We start from the raw sequence: 23,829 nt of genomic DNA on the forward strand, positions 1-23,829 counted from the left end.
AATTCATTTGACAGGTTGACATAATTTAATCATACATTTTTAGAAAAATTCTTTGCTGAGCTGCCATGCAGACTGAAAAGAAAACCAAAATGCTGAAAAATTTATGCATGACAAGATACTGTAACTATTGCAGTTTTTACATGTGCAACACTGAAAACACAAGAAAGCCCTGACACAGACATAGAAAAGATCTGTTCTACACAGCAAATTTAAAGTGTACCATTATCAGAAACTACAATTTTTTTTTAAAACTGCAGATGCTGGAAATCAGAAACAAAAACAGAAATAAAAACAGAAATTGCTTGGAAAAGTCAGCAAGTCTGATAGAGTCTGTGGAAAGTTTTTTCCAGCAATTTCTGTTTTTGCTGCCAACATTCTGGTGTCAAAAATACAGAAATGATTAGAAACAGCGAGTAGGTAATAATTATTGACTTACAAAAATCCTCAATATTTCACACAAATGTTCAAATTAGGAGGAGCGGATTGTTTCAATCATCTAGCCTGATGGTTATTCAATAAGATCATGGCTGACTGATCGTTGCTTTAACTTCACATTCCTGCACCATCCCCTTGCCTCCTCAATGAATATCATTTTCTGTCAAGGGCCCCTCCCTCAAGCATTGTCTGAGGATGAATATTCTCAAATCCCCCCAAAGAAAAAGATTCTTGCTTATTTACCTAAACTGGGACCTTTTTTTATATAAACTGCATCCCACTAGAATACCAGACAACCAGTAGAATTCACATGTCACTTTAAGGAGTGGCCAACACAAGAAAGGTCCAAGAATGCTTTTGCAATATTTCCTACTGAACAAAACAGAAGATCAAAACAATTTGGGGCAGATGGAGGTGAGTGGCTACTAGCACCTTCACATTGTTCCACAATGGCGTTCCGCATCCAAATAACACTGGGTGGGCCGGAGGCATGTCAACCCTCAATTCAGGATGTGAAGTCAACATGAAAAGAAGACCTTGAATTTGTAGGGAAAAAAAAACATATGGTACAACTGCAGAAAGGCTAAGAGCTGTTTGCAGACAGATCCATCAAAACTATTAACGGAGTACCAGATTCTTAATCAGTGTAAGTCATCAGGTGGTCAAAGTACTTCACATGTTCAAGTTTCAAATTTTATCTGAGAACCAACTCCTAGATAATCAATTATACAAAACCCTTACAAGATTCTCACTTCAATTTTAAAGCACTAAATTATTTCAATAAATTATAGACTTGTCACATGGAAGACTGGTAATTGTAGACCAGAGACTAAGTTAACAACAACCTGTACAACTGCACTTTCTTCATTCAATTTTTGCACGGTGTGCAGACATGCATGGAAGGGTTTGCAATATTTTGTTGATTTGGGGTAAGTGCACAAAAACAATTCACAAAAGCTTGTGCTGCATTATTAAGCTGGAACGCACATTCCAAGGGTAAGACCGACCTCTTTCCATACAAAACATTCTGACCACAAGAAGTGAGAGAGTATGCCATTCTCTCTGTAAAACATAAGATTATTTGAAAACTCAGGGTTTCCAAATCCTGATCAGCATTCCTCACTCAACCAATACTATCAGAAAATAGGTTAATTCATCATTGATCACACATACTATTTGCAAGACCTTGTTGGCCTCAAAATGGCTGCTGGGTTAGTCTACGCAACAGTCACAATTAGAGTTAAAATGTGAAATGGCCAAGGCCTATAAAAGATGTTTGAGGTTCAACCCAAATATACACACCTCTTAAAATTAAGCTTTTGTAAGGAGAAGTGTCAATTCAGTTTTAGGTTGAAATGGCAGCAAGCCATTTTAATTAAAAAGTAGAAAAGAATATCAGGATCTTCAAAAAATACCCAGAGATTATACATTTTATAAATATATGTAAATCAGGGCCTCAATATGTACAAATGACTGCTTTAATTTTATCTACAACTTTTGTCAGCATTAATGATATAATTCAATTGGCAAAACTGAAGAGTTCATACAGGGTTACAGTGAGCATTGTGTTTTCATCAAGAACTTGAAGATAGGGTCATAAAAGTGCAGAAAGGAATTCATTCCCTCAGAGGGCTTGAAATAATAAGCTCATGAATGATACATGTCTGGTATGGTCAGAGACACAGCTGAACAGAGGTTGGAGGAAGATCACAAAGAGTATATGTGGAATGCAATATTGGAAAAAGACAGGCAAATATGACAAGATACAAGATAGCGAAGAGAAATTGAAAGGAGGAATACTGGAATAATCCTTAACATATCAGTATGTTTTGGAATCTAGAGACAGTAGATAGATGAAAAGTTCAAGTAGCCAAATAACGAAAAGAAGCAACTATGATGAGAGATATAGGAAATTACAATCCATTGAATACTACCGCCACTAGATAAAGGCTGATAGCTTAGCCATTACAAGCAAGGGTTATGAACTGGAAAGTAGGGGAGGGATCAAGTTATTTTTTGGAAATTAACATAGAAATTTCCAATGTCTTGGGCTGGATGGCCGAAAGTTATCCCTATATAAACTGTGGAAGTAGAAAATATACAAGGAAGTTGCAATCATAGAATCATAAGATTTTATACCACAGGAAGTGGTGAATTGGCTCCAATCACTTAATCTGAACTATCAATATCCTTTCTTCCCCAGCACTCCAACATCTACCCCCTCTCCTTCCCTTCAAACTATGCCATAAATGCTGCCCCTTTCACACTTCACTTCAGCTCTGAAGAAAAGTCATCTAGACTCGAAACATTAGCTTGTTTTCTCTTCATGGATACTGCCTAATCCACTGTGATCTCCAGCATTTTTTGTTTTCAGTAGTGAATTGGCTCATTGTGCTTGTACCTTAAAAAGAGCTATACAAACAGTTCTGCTCCCAATAGAAATTCCCTATAGTTCTGCTGCTCTTTATTTCCCCCCAAAATGCATGTCCAATTTCCTTTTGAAAGTTGCAATTAAATCTGGTTGTCACCCTTACAGACAAAGCAATACAGATCATTAAAAGTCATTACAATATAAAGGTTTTCTTCACCACTCAATAATTCTTTTGTTAGTTATCATAAATCAATCTCTTACTGACTTGCCCAACAGCTTATTTACTTTCGTCAACATTCCTTACTTTTGAACACCTCTTAAAATTTCTGCACAAAGCAGAAGAATCCTTGTTGCCATTACTGATGTGCAAAATATCCAGAACAAACTTTTTCATACTGCAGGTCTCATTTTTGGTCAATGCAATCCTTCCCAGCAGTCAGTCAGTGCTTGCTGCAGGCTCGAAGGGCCAAATGGCCTACTCCTGCATCTATTTTCTAATGCTTCATGAAGCATTAATTGAATGGAGCTATGCCCCTATCCCTCATTCACTATCTTCGTGTAGGCAGTGGTATGATAGTAATGTAAATGAACTTGTCATCTAGGATGAATCAGGGACATGGACTTGAAACCTACCATGATTGCTAGTGAGATTTGAATTTGATTATCAGATCTGGAATTAAAAGTAATAGTTTAATGGTGATAATGAAATCATAAAAATGAAATACAAACTTAACGCAGCTACTCAGAACCACTTGCATGCAGAGTAGCAGCAGCTGCTAAACAGGACTAAATTCTACAACTATATCACATCCAGTTCTGAAATGATGGTGACAACTAAACTCTTCACTGGAGATAGATCAATATGGGACAGTCCAGCATATCAATTCAAAAAACAACACTGAAGCAACCGTATCCATCTTTAGGCAGAGATGCCAAGTGGATGATCTACCTCTGTTTCCTCTTGGGATCCCCAGCATCATGGATGCCAAATGGCAACCAATTTGATTCACACCACTCGATATCAATAAATGGCTGAAGGCAATGGATACAACAGAGGCTACTGGCCTTAGCAACATTCTGGCAATAGTACCAATGACTTGTTCTCCAGAACTTGCCACAACCCAAACAAACTATTCTAGTGCACATACAATGCTGGCAGTACATGCTAAATGTGGAAAATGGTCCAAGTATGTGTTGTGTATGAGCAGCAAGAAAAATCCAGCTTAGCCAATTACTTGGCTATTATTATATTCTCAATCAAAAACTGATGGGATTTATTGTCACAGCGCCATCAAACAGAATTTGCTGAGAAACCTCCTCCTCCCTGATGCTCAGTTTGAATTCTATCAGGAAAATCCAGCTCTTTACCTCTAAGGCTTTGGTGTAAATAAATCTAAATAAACTCCAGAGGTGAGGGGAGTGTAACTGCGTTTCACAACACAGAATTACATGGAGTGTGACATTAAGAAGCCTTACCAAACTTCGAGTCAATAGGAATCAGGGGAAAACACAGCACTGCTTAAGAGTCATATCAGACACAAAGGAAGATGGTTGCAACAAATGGAGGTCCACCATCTCAGTCTCAGGACCTCATTGCAGTAGTTCCTCAAACGAATGTCCTAGTCCAAACTATCTTCAGCTGCTTCATCAATGACAATGCTTCTGTCATAAGGTTAGAAGGAAGGACGTTCTGGATGATTGTACAAAGATTTTGCAATTTTGCAGATTGAAGCAGCTGACGCCAAAATACAGGAATGTTTGGAAAGTTTTCAAGCTTAGACTGATAAGGAGCAAGAAACATTCACACTATACGTGCTGGGCAACCAGCATCTCAAAAGATATTGACTAGCATTACTAACTACTTTAAGAATACGCCCAAGTATGTTGTGTATCATTATGTTAAAAGGGACAAACTTCAAACAGATCTAGCAACTCAAGACTGGGCATCCATGAGGTGTTGTAGTCCATCAATAGCAGCAGAACTGTTCTCCAGCACAATCTACAACATTATGGTCCAACATATCCCTCACTCAACTATTACCATGAAGCCAGGGCATCAACTCCGGTTCAGTCGAGAGTCCAAGAGAGCAGCACCATGCATACCTAAAAATGAGATATCAATCTGGTGAAGCTATCAAAAGGACTACTTGCATGCCAAACATCAAGTGATAGATAGAGTAAAGCAATCCCACAAATTACAGATCAAATCTAAGCTCTGTAAGTCCAGTCTTCTGCAGTTCTGCCATATCCAACCATGAATGGTGGTAGACATTTAAACAATTCACTGGAGGCGGCAGCTCAACAAATATTCCGATTCTCAACAATGGAAGAGCTTAACACATCAATGCAAAAGATAAGGCTGAAGCATTCACAGCAAGTTTCAGCCAGATACGCTAAATGGATGATCAGATACTAGACTTCAGCCAATTCAATTCATTCCATGCGATATCATGAATGTCCTCAGTCGAATGTCCTAGTCCAAACTATCTTCAGCTGCTTCATCAATGAAAATGCTTGTGTCATAAGGTTAGAAGTAAGGACGTTCTTGATGATTGTACAAAGATTTTGCAATTTTGCAGATTGAAGCAGCCGACGCCAAAATCATGAAATGGCTGGAGGCGGTGGATACTGCAAAGACTCCGAGCCCTGACAACAATCCAGCAACAGTACTGAAGACTTGTGTTTCAGAACATGCTGCTTCTTTCGCCAAACCTTCACAGTACACTTACAACACCAGCATCTGCCCAACACTTGCCCAGGTATGTCCCTTACAGAAAAAGCAGGACAAATCCAACCCAACCAATTACCACCCCATCAGTTTACTCTGGATCACGAGTAATGGTATTCAAAGGGATTATCAAGCAGCACCTGCACAGAGACTCAGTTTGGGTTCTGCCAGGTCACACTGCTCCTGGCCTTATTGCGGCCTTGATTCAAACATGGACAAAAGAACTGAATTGCAGTGAGGGGAGTGTGACAGCCTTTCACATCAAGGATGCATTTGACTAAGTGTGGAATCAATGGGCATCAGGGCAAACTCTCCAGTGATTGGTATCATACCTGGCACATAGGAAGATGGTTGCCCATCATCTCAGCTCCAGGACACTTATGCAGGAGTTCCTCAGGTGAGGATAGAGGCCCAACCATCTTCAGCTGCTTCAATGACCTTCCCTCCATCATAAATCAGAAGTGAAGATGTTTGCCACAATGACTGTGCAATGTTCAGCACTGTTTGCCACTCGTCAGTTACTGAGGCAGTCCATGTTCAAATGCATCAAGATCTGGACAATATCCAGACTTGGGCCAACAAGTGGCAAGTAACATTCATGCCACACAATGACCATCATCAATAAGAGACAATCTTAAACCATCACTTGACACTGAATGATGTTACCATCACCGAATCCCTCACTATCAACATCCTTGAGGTTACTATTGACAAGACACTCAATTGGACTCACCACATAAACAGTGGCTACAAAAGCAAGTCAGAGGCTAGGAATATTGTGGCGAGTAATGCACCTCTGACTCTTGACCATCATCTACACAGCACAAGTCAGGAGTATGATGAAATACTCCTCACTTGCCTGCATAGCCACAGCTTCCACGACACTAAAGACATTTGACATTATCCAAAATAAAGCAATCCACTTGATTGACACCACATCCACAAAACACCCACGTGCTCCATCACTGATGCTTAGTAGCAGCAGTGTGTACAATCAACAAGATATACTGCGGAAACTCAAAGATCTTTCGACTGCACATTCCAAACCCACAACCTCTTCCACCTGAACGACAAGGACATTAGATATATGCGAACACCGCCACCTGTAAGTTTCCCTCCAAACCATTTGCCACCCTGACTTGGAAAGATACCATTGTTCCTTCACTGTCACTGGGTCAAAATTCTGGAATTCCCTCCCTAATGGTATTGTGGGTCAACCCACAGCATGTGAACTGCAATGATTCAAGATGGCAGCTCACCACCACGTTCTCAAGGGCAGGCAATAAATGCTGGCCAGCCAGCGATGGCCATATCCTACGAGTGAATAAAAATCCTTCTTGTCACTGACCAGAAGTTGACGGAAGTCAGGAGTGTGATTGAATAATCTCCAATTGTCAGATGAAACGCAAAATCTTACAGGAAAAAGACACAGCCAAGGATTCAGCAATTTGACAATCATCTTCTCAAGGGCAATTAGGGATGGGTAATAAATGCTAATCTAGCCAGCAATGCCCACATCCCATGAACCTTAAAAAAAAGGTGGTCATGCCTTTGAAGCCAGCTAATATTCTGCAGAAGTTTGATTGATTACAGATAGAATTCCCCCTCCTGAGAGAGAAAGTCCTGACCAAGGGAGGAATTCTGTCTGCCTCCCTGGAGATCTGATTGGCTGGCCCATTTACTCGTGCTCATGGTTCTGCATTAAGAGCCTCAGACGACAGGTATGTGCAGAGTCCTAGCAGTGCAGGCAGGAGGAGAGGGTGCAGGATGACTGATTAGATTAGATTAGATTAGATTACTTACAGTGTGGAAACAGGCCCTTCGGCCCAACAAGTCCACACCGCCCCGCCGAAGCGCAACCCACCCATACCCCTACATTTACCCCTTTAACCTAACACTACGGGCAATTTAGCATGGCCAATTCACCTGACCCGCACATCTTTGTGACTGTGGGAGGAAACCGGAGCACCCGGAGGAAACCCACGCAGACACGGGGAGAACGTGCAAACTCCACACAGTCAGTCGCCTGAGTCGGGAATTGAACCCGGGTCTCTGGCGCTGTGAGGCAGCAGTGCTAACCACTGCGCCACCGTGCCGCCCACTGGTAGTGCAGCTAGAAATTCTGGCTGCAAGACCAGCATGGACATGGTGGGAAGTACTTGAGAGGTGGAGTACCCTAGGGGACAGACTTTCTGGTTGGAGTTTCCCCTCCCCAAAATCAGGGAGGAGAATTCTTACTAGAGATACCCACCCCTAAACCTTTCCACCCGAACCTGAGCAGATTTATTTGTTGGGCTTTGCATTACTGGTTTTCAGCTGACAACCTTCCCCTAATTAGGGGGAAGAGAATAAGTCGCCACCTGACCTGCACATAAGACATACAAGCAGAAATTAGGCCATTCAGCCCAGAGTCTGCTCCAACATTCAATCACAGCTGATAAGTTTTTCAACATCATTCTTCCACTTTCTCTCTGTAAACCTTGATCCCCTTGACAATCAAGAACCTATCTACTTCCGTCTTAAATATACTCATTGACCTGACCTTCACAGCCTTCGTGACAATGAATTCCATAGATTGACCACTCTCTGGCTAAAGAAGTTTCTCCTTATCTCCATTCTAAAAGGTCTTTCCGTTACACGAAGGCTGTGCTTTCAGGTCTTAGTCTCGCCTACCAATGGAAACATTTTTCTAACAACCACTCTGTCCAAACCATTCGGTATTCTCAAAGTTTCAGTTAGACCCCCGCCCTTCTAAACACTATTGAGTGCAGTCCCAGAATTGTCAAACATTCCTCATGCATCAAACTTCTTATTCCTGGGACCGTTCTTGTGAACCTCCTCTGAATGGCTCCAGGGCCAATATATCCATCCTGAGATATGGGGCCCAAAACTGCACACATAAATGTGAAACAATGAGTGCTTAGATGCAATGACACTTAGTAAAGTGAAAGCTGTCAATGTTGTTTGAATTATTTTAATTCATTCTTGAATAACACAGAAACTAAGCGCAAGATTGCCAAATTTATTGAATTATAAAACAGAACTTTATCAAATAGGTAAAAAAAGTCAAAGCAGAAGATTTGATAATGATTTGCACAAAAATTTAGATTGATTACGTCAACAAAATACACAGCTTCAAGAATCGCACAGGAGCTAGAACATGGATCACATGTTACTACACCGCCTCGGAGTCAAAATGTTCCAGATTCAAACCTACTCCAAGTCTTATGGGCCACAGAAGAATCCAGCCTCCAAAATGACAGGCTGGTGCATACTGGTGCTGGTGCATAATGGGGAGGGTTAGTCTTAGGAAGGGCATCTGGCTGTAAAATCATTCACCAAATCCCAAAAATTGATGATTTGAAGGTGGTCAACCAACATTGTGGCAACCTACGTGATGCTGAAAAAGCCAAAGGAAGAAAAAGGCCAAAAGGAAATTCAAGATTCTGCATACTAGTTAGCAATCTACACCATAATTGTAATCAATTTTAAGTTCATCATTAAAAGGCAGGTTTAGAAGTGGTTGTATATGCAGAGAAATATTAATACACAGTAAACAGTGGCAGAGGCAGAATTCAAAAGGTTTGTAAATAACTGTTTTGAACAGTAAAATTTGAAAAGGGTACAGGAGAAAAGCAAGAAAATCAAATTGCCAGATAGACAGCCGAGTAGAATTTTGTTCCACAGAATTCAATGATCTCGTGAGTAGCATTGAGAAATTTGGAAGACGATCCAAGAACAGTAGCAAGACTTGTAACTTTCCATGGTGAGACTAACAATTTAATAACAGTGGGGAAACGGAGTCCTGAGATGTTAGGTTAACGTTAAAAGGCACTGACAGGACACTCTTAAGTGGAAAGTAAGATAATTAGCCATAGGCAAGAGGAACAATAAGCACCTCTTTTTGTTGGACAGAGACAGAAGTGAAATGGTTATATAGCTTGAGGGACACCATACTATATCGAGTATATGGCATGAACTTGCATAGCTATCGCGAGACCTGACTCATGCTGTCAGCAGCATTCTGCACACTCGATTCATATAATCCACTCATTACACTACAAAATCATTATATTACAAAACTGTGTGTAATTAAGCCTATTATCAAATGAAAAAATGTAAAATGCTATGCAGGCAAGCAACAAACCAGCTAAATGCAGAGGTGAGGGGAAACAGAGTATTAAATAGTAAAGGAAAGATAGCTCAGAGGATATCACTTTGAGATTTATGGAAAGTAACATTAAAACATTATGAAAAGATTTTTTGTATGCGTGATACACGAGGTAATCTATCATTCAGTGTAGCAAAAAAAACACAATTGAGGTGTTCAAAATTCAGTTTATTTCTAAACTGGGTGATCCAATATTGGAATTTCAGTGTATTGCGCCTCCTCACCTAGTCTTTCCTTCCTGGAACTTCAAAGTTGATCAGGAAACAATTAGCAATTTGGATTTTAAAAACAAGCTTGCTCTAAGAATTGAAAGTGTTGCCATTAAGGAAATAGAATTCTTTGCAGAATATAGCAGTGTAATAAAATGGAGGTTTACTGCATTTTAATCACAATGTTAGTATTGCAAATGTTAGATGCATTTTTGTATTAGAGTCAAATTCACCTGCACACATTAGAAATCAAATAACTTGCATTAACTGTAAACTGATTCGTGCAAAATGAATACCATACAAGAATTTGCGTACTGATAAATTCCTTTTTCGGAATTTTGGGCTGTTGGAATTTCAATTAGCAGATGAACACTGTTTTGAGGCCAACATAAAGAATAAAAACACTCACTGTATAAAGTGAGGAGGGAAATTTAAGATAAATAGGGTCAAAATAAAAGGATTGGATGAGAGACAAAAACAAGTGAATCACATAATAATAATAATAAAAAAAGAGGCATGCGATCCTTAAGTCTTGGTTTCAGGCCATGTTATGATATTGCTGGCTTTTCATCGTACATACCGGCTCGTCAGCAAGTTTCTCCAGCTGTTGGATGTAGGGGCTGATGAGGGAATGTAGGTTCCTAAGAATTTCCTCCACCTGGAGGGCAGAGAGTAGGAATCCCAGTGCCTGCATCAGCCACATACACTGACTTGTCTGAGAAAGGGGAAGAGAAATGAAAAAACTCAGTGAAGAAAAATAGATGAAGAAGCTTGAAGATCTTCAAAATAATGTATAATGTTTGCAGTTCCAAATAAAAATGAAAGCAGTGAAATTAGAATGTTTTGACAAATGCTTCATATGTTGTTAAGTGTTGGCTTTTATTGAAATAAGAATTTTAAAAAAGCACACAACAAAACTCAAAATCAAAGAGACAACAGTACAAACTTGTGTATTTCAAAATCTAGTGAGCTATACATCAGTGTTGACTCTTCAAAACTTTGTGGCACCCACCATCCACAATAAAATATGCACACAAGTGTTATATAAAGCAGCTCTTAGAAGTAGTAGTTAGTCGGGGTTAATAACTTTCTGTTGCTCTCATTGTCTAATGCTCCAATGAAGTGAATTGTGAGTCTTACTAAAGTTGTATTTTATCAATTATTCATCAGACGTATTCACTTTAAATTATCAAAAATATACTTGCAAATGGAAATTATAGAGATGTGGTATATTTAGAGTTTAAATCTGCATTCAGAAATAACTTAGTAAAATTATAGAACCTAATTCAGTATTTGATGGTATGGTCCTGCTTTGTGATGAAAGCTTTTCCATTGTTCCATTAAAATTAATTTTACATACTAAAAGTTACTCATATACAGTCCAGAAATTTAGTTTAAATTATTTTCTAAGCTTAAATATTGAGGCAGCTCAATGCTAATTCTACAGCATGTATTTAATTAACTTGAAATTCTTGTGTTATTGGGTGGACTTAGCACAATTGTCATGAAATAGGTTTAATAGTAGACATAAATATAATGAAGGTATAAAAGCAATTGCAAACATTCCTTATTTCTATCTTTGTTAAATGTCAAAGAGCTTTAAGAATTGACTAACCTTATGAATTTGTTTCATTAAAACCTCCTGTGGAAGACAACAGCAAAAGTAAACTCCAGGTTATCATTTGCTCACATCATAACAAAACCTCAGGTTTGCTGGCCTCTCTCTTAACCTTAGGTCTCAGATCAGTCTAAACTTCAATCCTTTAAATAACTTAATACACGTATTAGCTATGTTTGTGGAAACAGGTAGAAACTGAGCATGAATGTATGCACCTGCTTCCCAACTTGTTTCACAGCACTATTCATGAATACTACTTCTGATAAGCACACCGAATCTAACAGTCTTTTATCCCTTTTTGATTTGGCGCTTGGTAAAATCAAAAATGAAGAATAGTTTCAGGGTTTTTCAAAATAGAATAAATGCTGGAAATACAATACAGGGCCATCAACACTTGCAAAGATGAAAAAGACAGGTAATGCCTTTGATGTGAAAATGCAATTATTTGACCTTGCACTGCCAGCATTTTGATATTTCAAAATGAATCTGAAGTACTCAGATATGGTAGGTGCTTTTCCCTCCATGTCTACCCAAAAATACATGCAATAATATGTACTTACCCAGCCCTGGCAGTGAACTGGATACTTGGAACCAGAGATGTACAGCGTGGAAACAGACCCTTCAGTCCAACTCATCTATACCGATAAGATATCCCAAATAAATCTTGTCCCAGTTGCCAGCGATTGGCCCATACCCCTCTAAAACTTTCCTAGTCATTTGCCTAACCAAATGCCTCTTTAATGTTGTAATTGTACCAGCCTGCACCACTTCCTCTGGCAACTCATTCCATACACCCACCACTCTCTGCATGAAAACGTTGCCCCTTAGATCCCTTTTAAATCTTTCCCCTCTTAAACCTGTGCCCTCTAGTTTTGGATTCCTCCATGCTGGGGAAAGGACCTTGTCTATTTACCCTATCCATGTCCCTCATGATTTTAAAAGCCTCTATAAATGTTGCCCCTCGGTCTCCAATGCTCCAGGGAAAATAGCCCCAGTCTATTCAGCCTCCCTCTATAGCTCAAACCCTCCAATCCTGGCAACATTCTTGTACAGCTTTTATGAATTTTTTCAAGTTTCACAACATTCCTCCTATAGCAGGAAAACCAGATTTGCATGTGGCATTCCAATTGTGGCATAACCAATGTCCTGTATAGCTGAAATATAATATCCCAACTCCTATACTCAATACACTGACCAATAAAGGCTAGCATATCAAATACCTACTTCACTATCCTACCTACCTGTGACTCCACTTTGAAGGAACTACGAACCTGCACTCCAAGGTCTTTGTTCAGCATCACTCCCCAGGACCTTGCCATTAAGTGTATAAGTCCTGCCCTGATTTGTCTTTCCAAAATGCAGCACTTCACATTTATCTAAATTAAACTCTATTTGCCACTTCTTGGCCCATTCAAACTTTTAAATATGTAGACTGAAAAGTTGAATTATAAATTGAACATCATATGAACTACAAATTAATTCACAACTTATATTTTCAATTGCTCTCAGCATTTAAAAATATTTAGACATTCCTAAACAAAATCCATTACAAAACATTAAATGTAAAAATACAAATAATATTTGATAGATACATAAATGGCTGGATTAGTTAATAATAATATACGTGTGGGGAAATGGCTACAAACTAAATGCAAAATAAACGTTGCATCCACTTTCTAATTAATTACCATTATGTATAAACATTGGTATTTCCAATTTCTCCAAGACTTCAAACAGTTTTACAAAGGGTGATGTCAAGTTAAAAAGGTAAAAAAAAATGTTTTGCTTGGAATAGAAATTATCTAGCTTCACAACAATGTTAGGACATAGTGGTTTATGTTTAAATCTTCTCCTGAAAAAAGGAGTTAGCCAGTAATATAAATTTAAATAAACATCACAAATTCAACACTTAGACTTTCTAACTTTTATAAAAATGAATGAATGCAACATTCTAGTCAACCATTGAGTATATTCCAGATTGAGATTTTTGATTCTTGGGCACTAAAGGATTGACAGGAAAGTAGAGTTGATGTGGAAGTCGAATCATGATTTTATTGAAGATTAATTTTGAAGGGTCTCCTCTTTTACAATTTCCATCCCAATATCTCATATCCATCACTGACGAACAATTAATTGGCAAGCATTTTTAGAAGGAAATGTCTTTTGGTTCAAATAATAATTGACATTAGAACTGGGGCTTTGACTTAAAAGACCCACTGATTTCAATAACAAACCTGAAATAACAGCTCAGTTGAAATACAGCAATTTCACTAAATCAGTTTGCCAGACAGTTCTGCATAATGTATTAGCAGTCACTTTGAAGTGAATTAAGAACAAAGAAAAAGCAAAGAAAGGTATTATATGCTGTAGCACAATACTATTAAGACCTCGAGCTTCTAGACTGGAATCCTTTGGAGTTGAGTTGAGTAAGCTAACTTAGTTTTACTGGGGTTACTGACTACAGGCTCAGCAAACAAGAGGGAGTTACCAGAAACCATTTTGTTGTCCATGATTGCAGTCCAATAAACCTTTCTGAAATGTGTCAGTAACTTTATAATGTAAGAAATCAGAAAATAAGGTAAAATTGTATATCATTAATAAGTGAAGAGAAATTTTGCAGTTCCCAAACTGTTGACTTTTCTTTTTTTTTTAAAAAAGAGTATTAACAACAAGTTACTGTGGACTCCTCAAACAGGTTGCAGCTCAGGAAGGCACATAAATGATGAAGTTTTAATTTTCTAGTTCTTATTACAATGAGTTCCAACACTATACAGATACACAATAAAACTCACTTACCATTTCTCTGCTCAGCTCTTTAAACATCATTTAAATCTAAAATCATCTCTTTTACCATAAATATGGGGCAAAAACAGGTTTTCACATTTTCAACCATTGCTGTTCATTTCTTGAACAGTGGGAATGTTTTCAAAAAAGCTTAAAATGATGACTACCATTGATTGCCTTCTGGTCAGAAGTTCATTTAAACTCTGTCCCTTAAGGTGACATAGGCTTCATGTCACATCCTCTTACTGGGAATATTACTGTGAAATCAAGTTTCCATTTACCTATATCAATGCAATTCTTGTACTGGACAAAAAATGGGAGGGAGAATTTTTTGACAAAGTCTACTACAAAGACCTATTCTCATTTTCACATCCATGATTAACAGTATTAGAACTATAGTCATGGAACTAATGGATTGGACTGGAAGAAAAAGAAACATTTTGTCTTCTCTCTAATCAATGGCCTTTTCTTTTGTTTCTTCATCATCTGGAAGTTGGTAATTTCCAAATTACATATCTCCTGGAACATTCTGGCAGCAAAGAATCTCCAAAGTAATACTTAATAATATGAGACACTGTGGATCTGCTAAACTCCCCTCCTCTAAAAAGGTCAGGGCACACAGCCAAGACAGTTAATGGGCACAAATCAAAGCTTCCACCTCTCACATCTTAAGACAGGGTTACCAGCCTGGCTGACCACTTTGCATGGGGCTCTCTTGCTGCCAATTTAATACTGACAATGAAGGGATGAGAACCTTAAGTAGACATCAATTGCCCACTTAAGGGCTTCAATGACTCATTGATAGGTGATGGGGACACCATTCACTAAAATTTATGCACTGCCAACCTTCAAACCAACCACTGGGTGGGCATTAAATCCAGCCCCAAATGTCACCTAATCTTTCCAATGCTGGGTTTGCATGTGGTATCGTTGTTAGAAGATAAACAAAGAAATAGAGACACAAAATATATGGCACAGATCAAGGCTGTTTGGCCCACTGCATTTATGGCAGCTAAAAAAATAGAATGATCTAGGTGAATCCAATTTCAATGTACAAAAAAACCCCAAAGCACTGCTGATGCTGGAAGTCAGAAACAAAAGCACAGATTGCTGGAAAAACTAGCAGGTCTGATAGCATTTGCAGAGAAAAAGCACAGATAAGGTTTTGGGTGCAAAGACCCTTCTTCAGAACTGATCAAAGCCATACCTGTTGAATTTATGCTTTTGTTTCTAATTTCATTGTAGCTCAACACCATAGTTAGCGAGCACAAATATTCTGATTTGTCATTTTAAAGTTGGCACCATAAGAAAACAAAATGTCAGTACATTAAATGCAAATCAGTGCAGTGTCTAACTGTTCCAAAGAGGCTTATAAAATCTGGATGATCATTACCTGAGAAACGGCCACAATATTAGCAGCATAGGGAGGCAGGTCATACTTGCATTCTCTACAGATCTTCTTTAGTGTGGAAACACTGGATATGGAAAGTTCAGCATTGCCCAAAGCATGCAGTACCAATGGTAATACACTGTTAATCATCACTGGGTGATCAGCCAACCATTCAGCTAGTGCACCTGGAAGAAAGATTAGAAGTAGTTTTAAAAAAGTAAAACTTGTAAACACGAAGCTGATTAGATTAGATTACATTACATTACAGTGTGGAAACAGGCCCTTCGGCCCAACAAGTCCACACTGACCCGCCGAAGCATAACCCACCCATACCCCTACATTTATCCCTTACCTAACACTACGGACAACTTAGCATGGCCAATTGACCTGACCTGCACATCTTTGGACTGTGGGAGGAAACCGGAGTACCCGGAGGAAACCCACGCAGACACGGGGAGAACATGCAAACTCCACACAGTCAGTCGCCTGAGGCGGGAAATGAACCCGGGTCTCTGGCGCTGTGAGGCAGCAGTGCTAACCACTGTGTCACCGTGCCGCCCTGAACATCGTGTATAACCATTAGTATATGGACAATAGCTCCTATATTTTAATCAAGCAAAGGAATAAAAATGAAATAAATTTATAATCTTGTAGCATTAATCCGGATAGAATCTCCAGGCCCAGGATCAAAACTGAGATCATCCAAAATGATAACAGCCATAAACTAAATTCTGGTTTATTGTTAGATATAATGCACATTTAACAGTTTGCCAAAGACATAACAATCAAACATCTTCACAAATGATTAAAACAACTGGAATTATTTACCTTATCAAAATCAGATTACACTTTTAAATTGTAATGGAGTTTCTGACAGTGTCAAAAATTTTAAATACAGAAATTTCTATTAATATTGCACAGGAATATATCACCCATTTCATTTCACAGAGAATCACAAATACGACTGCAAGTTTCTTAACCACTTGGTATCTCTTTAAAGGCAAGAAAAACTGGCATTGTCACTTTGAATGCTCAAATAATCATCAAGATTTAGGAACAGGCGTTAGTCACAACCTTGGTCACTAACTATTCATATCTGTCACAACAAGATCATAATGAGGGAACGTGATGTGGAGGTGCTGACGTTGGACTGGTGCGGACAAAGTCAACAGGCAGCTAGTAAGTGGGGGCTTCAAACACTTGTGGTTTCAAATAAACCTGCTGGATTATAACCCGCTGCAGTGTGACTTTTGATAATAAGAGATGATTGAAGAAAATAATTTGGCACACCTTGCCTTCTACCTATTTACAACTACCCCAATTCCCATCCTATGCACCCACAAGCTACATAATTCCAGGGTTTACTATTAATTACCACAATTGTGACCTAGACATTCTATGGGAAATTTTTAGATATCAACCCTAAAAGCTTTATTTTAATTTATTTTCAACAGCTGTCTGTTGACTTTGCCCACCCCCATCCAATGCCAGCACCTCCACATCACGTTCTTGTCCTGTTGTTTTGACCGACACTAAGGTATGCTAAAGGTTTCTTTCTAGACCATTCACATCATAAGGTTTCATTTTTTAAGCTATAAAACTCAAATTTCTTCAAATATTCCTCACAAATTAGTCCTCTAATTCTAAGAATTCTTCACAACACTTCTTCGGATTCCAAAGCCTGTTTCTCATGAGCAAGTTGACCTGGATACACGGAGGGGCAAGGGTTTATTAGATGGCTTGAGCCGGACTTACTGCAATTTGCACTCTGTTGTTTCGGCTTTATAATTCATCACTTTTTTATTGACTACTATCAACCAGAGTTGAAAAGGGAATTTGTTAAATGATCTTTAAAATGTAATCCTTAATTACTTCAATACCATTCAGCATCAATCTTACCTCAATTGTAGCTCTCCTTCATCCCACCCCAAAAAAGAAAGTTCATGTTTCACTCAGACTTGAGCATATAACCTATGTGATAATGTGTCATACTGTACTGTCCAAGGTGTCATCTTCACTGGGACATTTTTAGATTAGATTTAGAACAGTCAAACCCTACAACTGTATTGAGAATACCAATCCCACTTGAAAATTTTTTGAACAAAGCCATTTACCTATCGTAAACATCACAGTGTCCGCTAGCTGCACATTGCTAATGTTTATCCTTGGAATAAGACCAATCAAGCCTGGAATAACATCGGAATAGTTGACATCATTGGTTTCTGCAATAGATTGAAACCCATACAAACAGGCTTCAATATGCTAAAATGAGAGGGGAAAAAAAAAGGAAAAAAATAGTTACACAATGCAAAATTAGCACTTATCAATTGCTTAAAATAGAAACTATCATAACCACAAAACCAACACTTTGATTAAAACCAAAGAAACCAAACATTAGGCCCAAAAACAGTCAACAGGTATTTATTTTACAGTACCAACATGGAATTATTTGTCTTTGCCCAGTCTGCATTTATCATCTAAATTGATGTATCGGTAAAATTGCACAAGGATTCTTAAGCTAATAGGGCATTTATATGTATCCATATTAGCCTTCTTTGTTTTATATTCAAGTAATCAAATTATATTTTAAGCATCCAGCTATTCAAATAAATATATAATTTTACAAGATTTTCATCTGGTCAAAATCCGGGTCTGTCAATGCACTAAAATTATCTGAATACTGTTATACTATTAAGTAGTTTATGTGGGAGGATCTAAAAATGATACTTTCATATTTACTAAAACTAATACGATAAAACAAATTGCTTCTTCTAGAAGATTACTAATTTTATAACTACTAGTTCACAGGGTATGCCATCCATAAAAGCTAAAAGATAGGACTAAATTCATTCTGAATGTTTCCTTTAGCACAACACCCGGCTGCATTTTCAAATGACTTGGTTGGTTCTAATGTACTTGCAGTCTTTCCGAGATGAAAGAAATTGGCCTTCATAGAACAATTAAAATGTTATTTTCTAGACAGTGCCACAAAATCAAGGATCAGGTCAGAACTCTGCAATTCTGTCACATCTTTAATGATGGTGGACAATTAAGCGACAGGAGGAAGTGAACCCATTAACACGTCCATCTCTAAGATGGTAGAGACCAGTACACAACTGCAAAAAAGTTGAAGAGTTTACTATCATCTTTAATTCAAATGGTCAAGTACTGATTCTTCTCAGCCTTGTCCCAAGATTCCGCCATCATAAAATTTCAGGTTTCAGCCAATGAGCCTTTTTGTCATGTGAAATAAAATGGCTAAACGCACAGAGCACAGCAAAATCTAAAAATCCTATCAATATCCCAATTGCATGAAGACTTTGACAACAATCATTTCAGCCTTACAGCAGGAGTTCCGTAAGGAAACAGCTATTTTAATCAATATGTTCAGACATGATCGTAGCACACCTCCAGCAGCAGAAGATGCAGAAGCCTGAACATGCAGGAGGTTCAGGAACAGCTTCTTTGTGCACATTATTAGACTTAAAAATGGACCCTCTAGCCTCAAATAAGGTTGATCTCTCCTAGCATATATGCAATGTAACCCTTTTCTCTCTGGCTAAGTCCTTTTACAACCTCTGATCTGAACATCTTTGCTTACTATGATCTGCCTGTACTGCTCATAAACACGTTTCACTGTACTTCAGTACACTTGACAATCAATAAAATCAATCACAAGTGGAATTTGAACCCAGGCCTTTTGGTCGGGACACGACCACTGAGCCACAAGACCATGGCTCAACTTGCTTTAACTATTTTATTAATAACCTGCCCTTTATCATAAAGCCATATTTGATGACAATTTAACTCTATTTACACAGTCTCTTATTAACAAAGCAGCTTACACTTCATGCAGCAAATCCTGGACCATACCACAGTGTGGCTTGAAAAAACAAGTCAAAATCATTTTGTACATGTCAAGCAGTGACCATTCCCAACAAGAGAAAGCATAATCACCTCACCTTGATATTCAGTTTCATTACCTTCACAATCACCACTCAGATGCCCTCCCAATATCATCAATTTCCTAGGAATCATCAATGACTAGAAACTGAACCAGCTACATAAAATACCACAACTACTGGAGCAGATCAGAGGACGGGCACTCTCCATTGCGGAGTCTCTCCATTGAATTCACAAAAATTCTGTATTACCTATAAAGTTATAGAACTAGAACACGATTGGATCCTCTCCTTGGGTGAATGAAATTCCAACAATTTAGTTTACTATCTCAGTATCCAGCGTAAAATCATCTGCTCGACTGGCTTAAACATTCAATTCACCATTATTTTCTGTCAGCAGCACAGTGTATATCATATATTGCATACATTGCAGCAGCTTGTCATTATTTCTACATTAGAACACTTGTAACTTGAGACTTTCAACACATAGTTGGGCAATGCAATAGCTGGATTCAAATTCCAGCATCTCTAGATTTCCTATAGATCATACACTTGCTTAGGACATTAGCACCCAAACCTTTTAGGAGCACTTTTACTAATTCGTCAAGGAAAAAGCTCATTGCTTTTTCAAGGTCAACCATGGATAGGCAATAAATGATGATCTTGGAAGCAACTCCCACATCCATGTCAACTCTTCATGGAGCAGTCAATAAATTAAATGCCAAAGGTAATACTGCATTGTTGCAGGATGAAACTAGAGCTGCTCTGAAGTGGTCAGTTTCTTTTGGGCAGACATTAAAGCATTTGGTATTGAAGGAAGTTTCACTTTTAGCTTTCAAGAACAAGAATCAGGCAGGCACTTGAGTAAATGACTTAGATAATCAAAATTTCAAGGTAATAGTCAAGTGAATATTAAACAAAATAGTGTGCAAGCTCATTAATAATGTATTTTACTGAAGCATAGACATTTGAAAATAATAGCTTTACCTCCTTAACAAGTTAAAAAACTTTGAACCAGGATTGGTTTATCTTATGCTGATCCAAAATGACATACATTATTGCAAAGACTGTACTTAAAAGCCTTAGGCACAAGTCTTAAGGTTCTTATACCCTTAAGAATACAATGTAATTCTTAGGTGGTGCATTTTCTAGAATAATAAAGAAAATAACATCCTTAGGTGATGAAATATAGCTGAAAGCTGAACCTATATTTTTTCATGTAAGGTATCTTGCAATAGTGCAATAATATAGTACCCACCTGCCATGAGGATGCTTGCTCAGTGTCAGTTAAAAGTCTTCCCAGTTTGTCATACAGGTTACTTAATAACTCTGCTCCCAGCATCTCGTATACATACATTAAAGTATCAGAAATATCAACCCTACCAAGGAAAAAACATTTTATTTGAAATAAATATGAAACAAAAAAAAACTACAAACATTTACAACTAAAATTATGTAAACATATTAAATGAATGAAATATCTTACTTATGATTTAAAATAAATCAAAATTCCAAACACTCTAATGAAGCTGAACTGATGTCAATTATCCAGTACTACTTGTTAAGTATATACATGGTCAAATGCCCTCATATCAAGCATAGGTTGATATCAAGCCAAAAATTGCATTCAAGAGAAATTGGCAGAAGAATACAAAAACAAAAAGGAGCAACAGAGACCCATATGGCTTCGCTTGCTTCTACTAACATTCATTATGATCCGGCTTGATCTCCTCCTCAAATTCTAACCAAATTCCAACAAAATTCTCATAATTAATCAATCTCAGTCTTGCATATACTCTTTACCCAGTATCCATACCCTCTAGAATTGGGAATTCTAAAGATTCACAACCTTCTGAACAAAGAAATTTCTGGTCAGCTCAGTCCTAAATGGCCAACCTTGTTATTCAGAGATTATGAATGCAATCTCAGGGCTTTCCAAGCAGAACAAAGTCACTCAGCATCTACCCTGTCAGTTCCCCATAGAACTGTACATATTTCAAGGAGATCACCTATCAATTTTAAATTCCAGAGACCAAACAGCCCATTCTACTTATTCACTTCTCATCATGCAAAATTCATCCCAGGAATCAATCTAGCATCCAAGGAGAATCCCCGATGGGATCCATCCTAAAACACTTAGGTTCGCAAACACCAACTAAATAACTAGTAAATAATTTTTATCACATAGTAACTTGAAAGTATCAATTAACCCATAGGTACTGCTGAGAAAAGGAATTTGAAAAAAAACTTGGAAATGCACAGTACCTCTTACATCTTCAAGAGAAAGTAGTATTTCACAACCGTGATTTATTTTATTCGCTCATAAGCAAATTGCTGGCTGATCCAGCATTTATTGTCCATCCCTACTTATCCTTGAGAAGCTGCAAATCATGTGCTGAGAGTAGACCCACTGTGACGATGCTGTAGCTTTACGTACTGTGTTTTGTTTTGGTTTCTCTTACAGACAGACTGGGGGACAGATGCCATGAAGATGAAAAACTTGCAAGGCCTTGCTTTTTCTTTAAAAAAAAAGGTTGGAACAATAGAATCAGCCTGTGTGGGTGCAGCCAAGCTCTCACAGATCAAGGATGTTTAGCTAGCTATCGGTGTTATAGGCTTGAAGTGGAAGCTATTTATCCCCTCTCTCGATCACTGCCAAAAGCAGGAGGTTCTCTTCAGAGGCTGCTGAATTGCATGAGACACAAAACCTATTTTCTGAATTTTCCTTTTTGTTTATGGAATGCTACTACATTGGAACAGTTGATTAGTAATAGTTACAGTATCTATTATTCTGTTAAGTTTTCAAGAGAGTTTTTTTTCCAAAGTTCTTCTTTCTGTTGTTGCATTTTAACTAGTGTTCGAATAAATTGCACTTTGCTTAACATCAAGTTGTTTGACCAGTTGAATTGCATCTGGAACATAGCACATTACATTTGCTTTTAAAATAAGAAAAGTTAGGGTCTGGTCTGGTCCAGAACACTACAATATCATTAAGAAGGACATTCCAGACTTTTGGCCCAGCAATACTGAAGGAGTGGTGTTATGAGGGGAATTTGAGGGGGTGGTCCTCCCATGTACCTGCTGCCCTTGTCCTTCTAGATGGCAGTGGTCATAGGATTGGAAGGTGCTGTCTCAGGATTTTTCATGAATTTCTGCAGCACATCTTGTACATGGAACACATGGGTGTTACCAAGCATCGATGATGAAGGGAGTAGATTTTGTTTATGGATGTAATGCCAATCAAGCGGGCTACTGTGTCCTGGATAGTGTCAAGCTTCTAGATTGCTGCTCGAGTTGCATTTATCCAGGCAAGTGGGGAGTATTCCATCACATTCCTGACGTGTGTATTGTAGATGGTGGACAGGCACTGGGGAATCAGGAGGCAAGTCACTCGGAGTAGTATTCCTAGTCTCTGATCTGCGCTTATAGTCACTATATTTATACAGTTAGTCCAGTTGAGCTTCTGGTTAATTGTAATCCCCAGGATGCTGGAATTCAGTGAGTGGAAAAACCATTGACTTAGCGAGATTTGAGAAGATTTGTAGCTCAGGTTGAGGTTCGCTCGCTGAGCTGGAAGGTTCATTTCCAGATCACCACCCTACTAGGTAACATCTTCAGTGGACCTCAGGCGAAGCACTGCTGATAAGTCCTGTTTTCTTATATACGTTTGGGTTTCATGGGGTTGGTGATGCCATTTTCTGTGGTGATGTCATTTCCGGTGGCGAAGTCACTTCCCGTTCTTTTTCTCCACCCCAGTTGGAATGCCATGCTTCTAGGAATTCTCGTGCGTGTCACTGTTTGGCTTGTCCTTGGATGGATGTGTTGTCCCAGTCGAAGTGGTGTCCTTCCTTATCTGTATGTAAGGATACTAGTGAGAGGGGGTCATGTTGTTTTGTGGCTAGTTGATGTTCGTATATCCTGGTGGCTAGTTTTCTGCCTGTTTGTCCAATGTAGTGTTTGTTACACTTCTTGCACAGTATTTTGTGAATAACATGAGTTTTGCTTGTTGTCTGCATAGGGTCTTTAGAGTTCATTAGCTGCTGTTTTACTGAGTTGGTGAGTTTGTGAGGCAGAAACATGCATGAGAATTCCTAGAAGCATGGCATTCCAACCGGAACTCTGTCAATAAACGCATTGATTTGGACCCCATTTACCACCGCCTGAGAAAAAGAACAGGAAATGACATCGCCATAGGAAATGACATCATCAACCCAAGGAAAC

The 23,829-nt window shown here is 38.4% G+C and overlaps 1 protein-coding gene across 3 annotated transcripts in view; it reads right to left on the reverse strand.

Moving 5' to 3' along the window:
* The window catches only part of LOC122554720 (importin-13), a 232,020-nt gene that overhangs the window by 72,993 nt on the left and 135,198 nt on the right, over positions 1-23,829 (reverse strand). For all 3 annotated transcript variants that reach the window (XM_087990587.1, XM_087990586.1, XM_087990588.1), the window contains 5 exons: positions 20,867-20,987; positions 17,821-17,968; positions 15,710-15,891; positions 11,530-11,556; positions 10,495-10,629 (listed from right to left, as the gene is read on the reverse strand). In XM_087990587.1, coding sequence (XP_087846713.1) covers positions 10,495-10,629; positions 11,530-11,556; positions 15,710-15,891; positions 17,821-17,968; positions 20,867-20,987 — 613 coding nt within the window. The remainder of the gene's footprint in view (positions 1-10,494; positions 10,630-11,529; positions 11,557-15,709; positions 15,892-17,820; positions 17,969-20,866; positions 20,988-23,829) is intronic.

Source organism: Chiloscyllium plagiosum, unplaced genomic scaffold, assembly GCF_037043375.1.
Source record: "Chiloscyllium plagiosum isolate Xiang-an unplaced genomic scaffold, Cpla_swu_hap1 HiC_scaffold_9, whole genome shotgun sequence".
NCBI lineage: Eukaryota > Metazoa > Chordata > Chondrichthyes > Orectolobiformes > Hemiscylliidae > Chiloscyllium > Chiloscyllium plagiosum.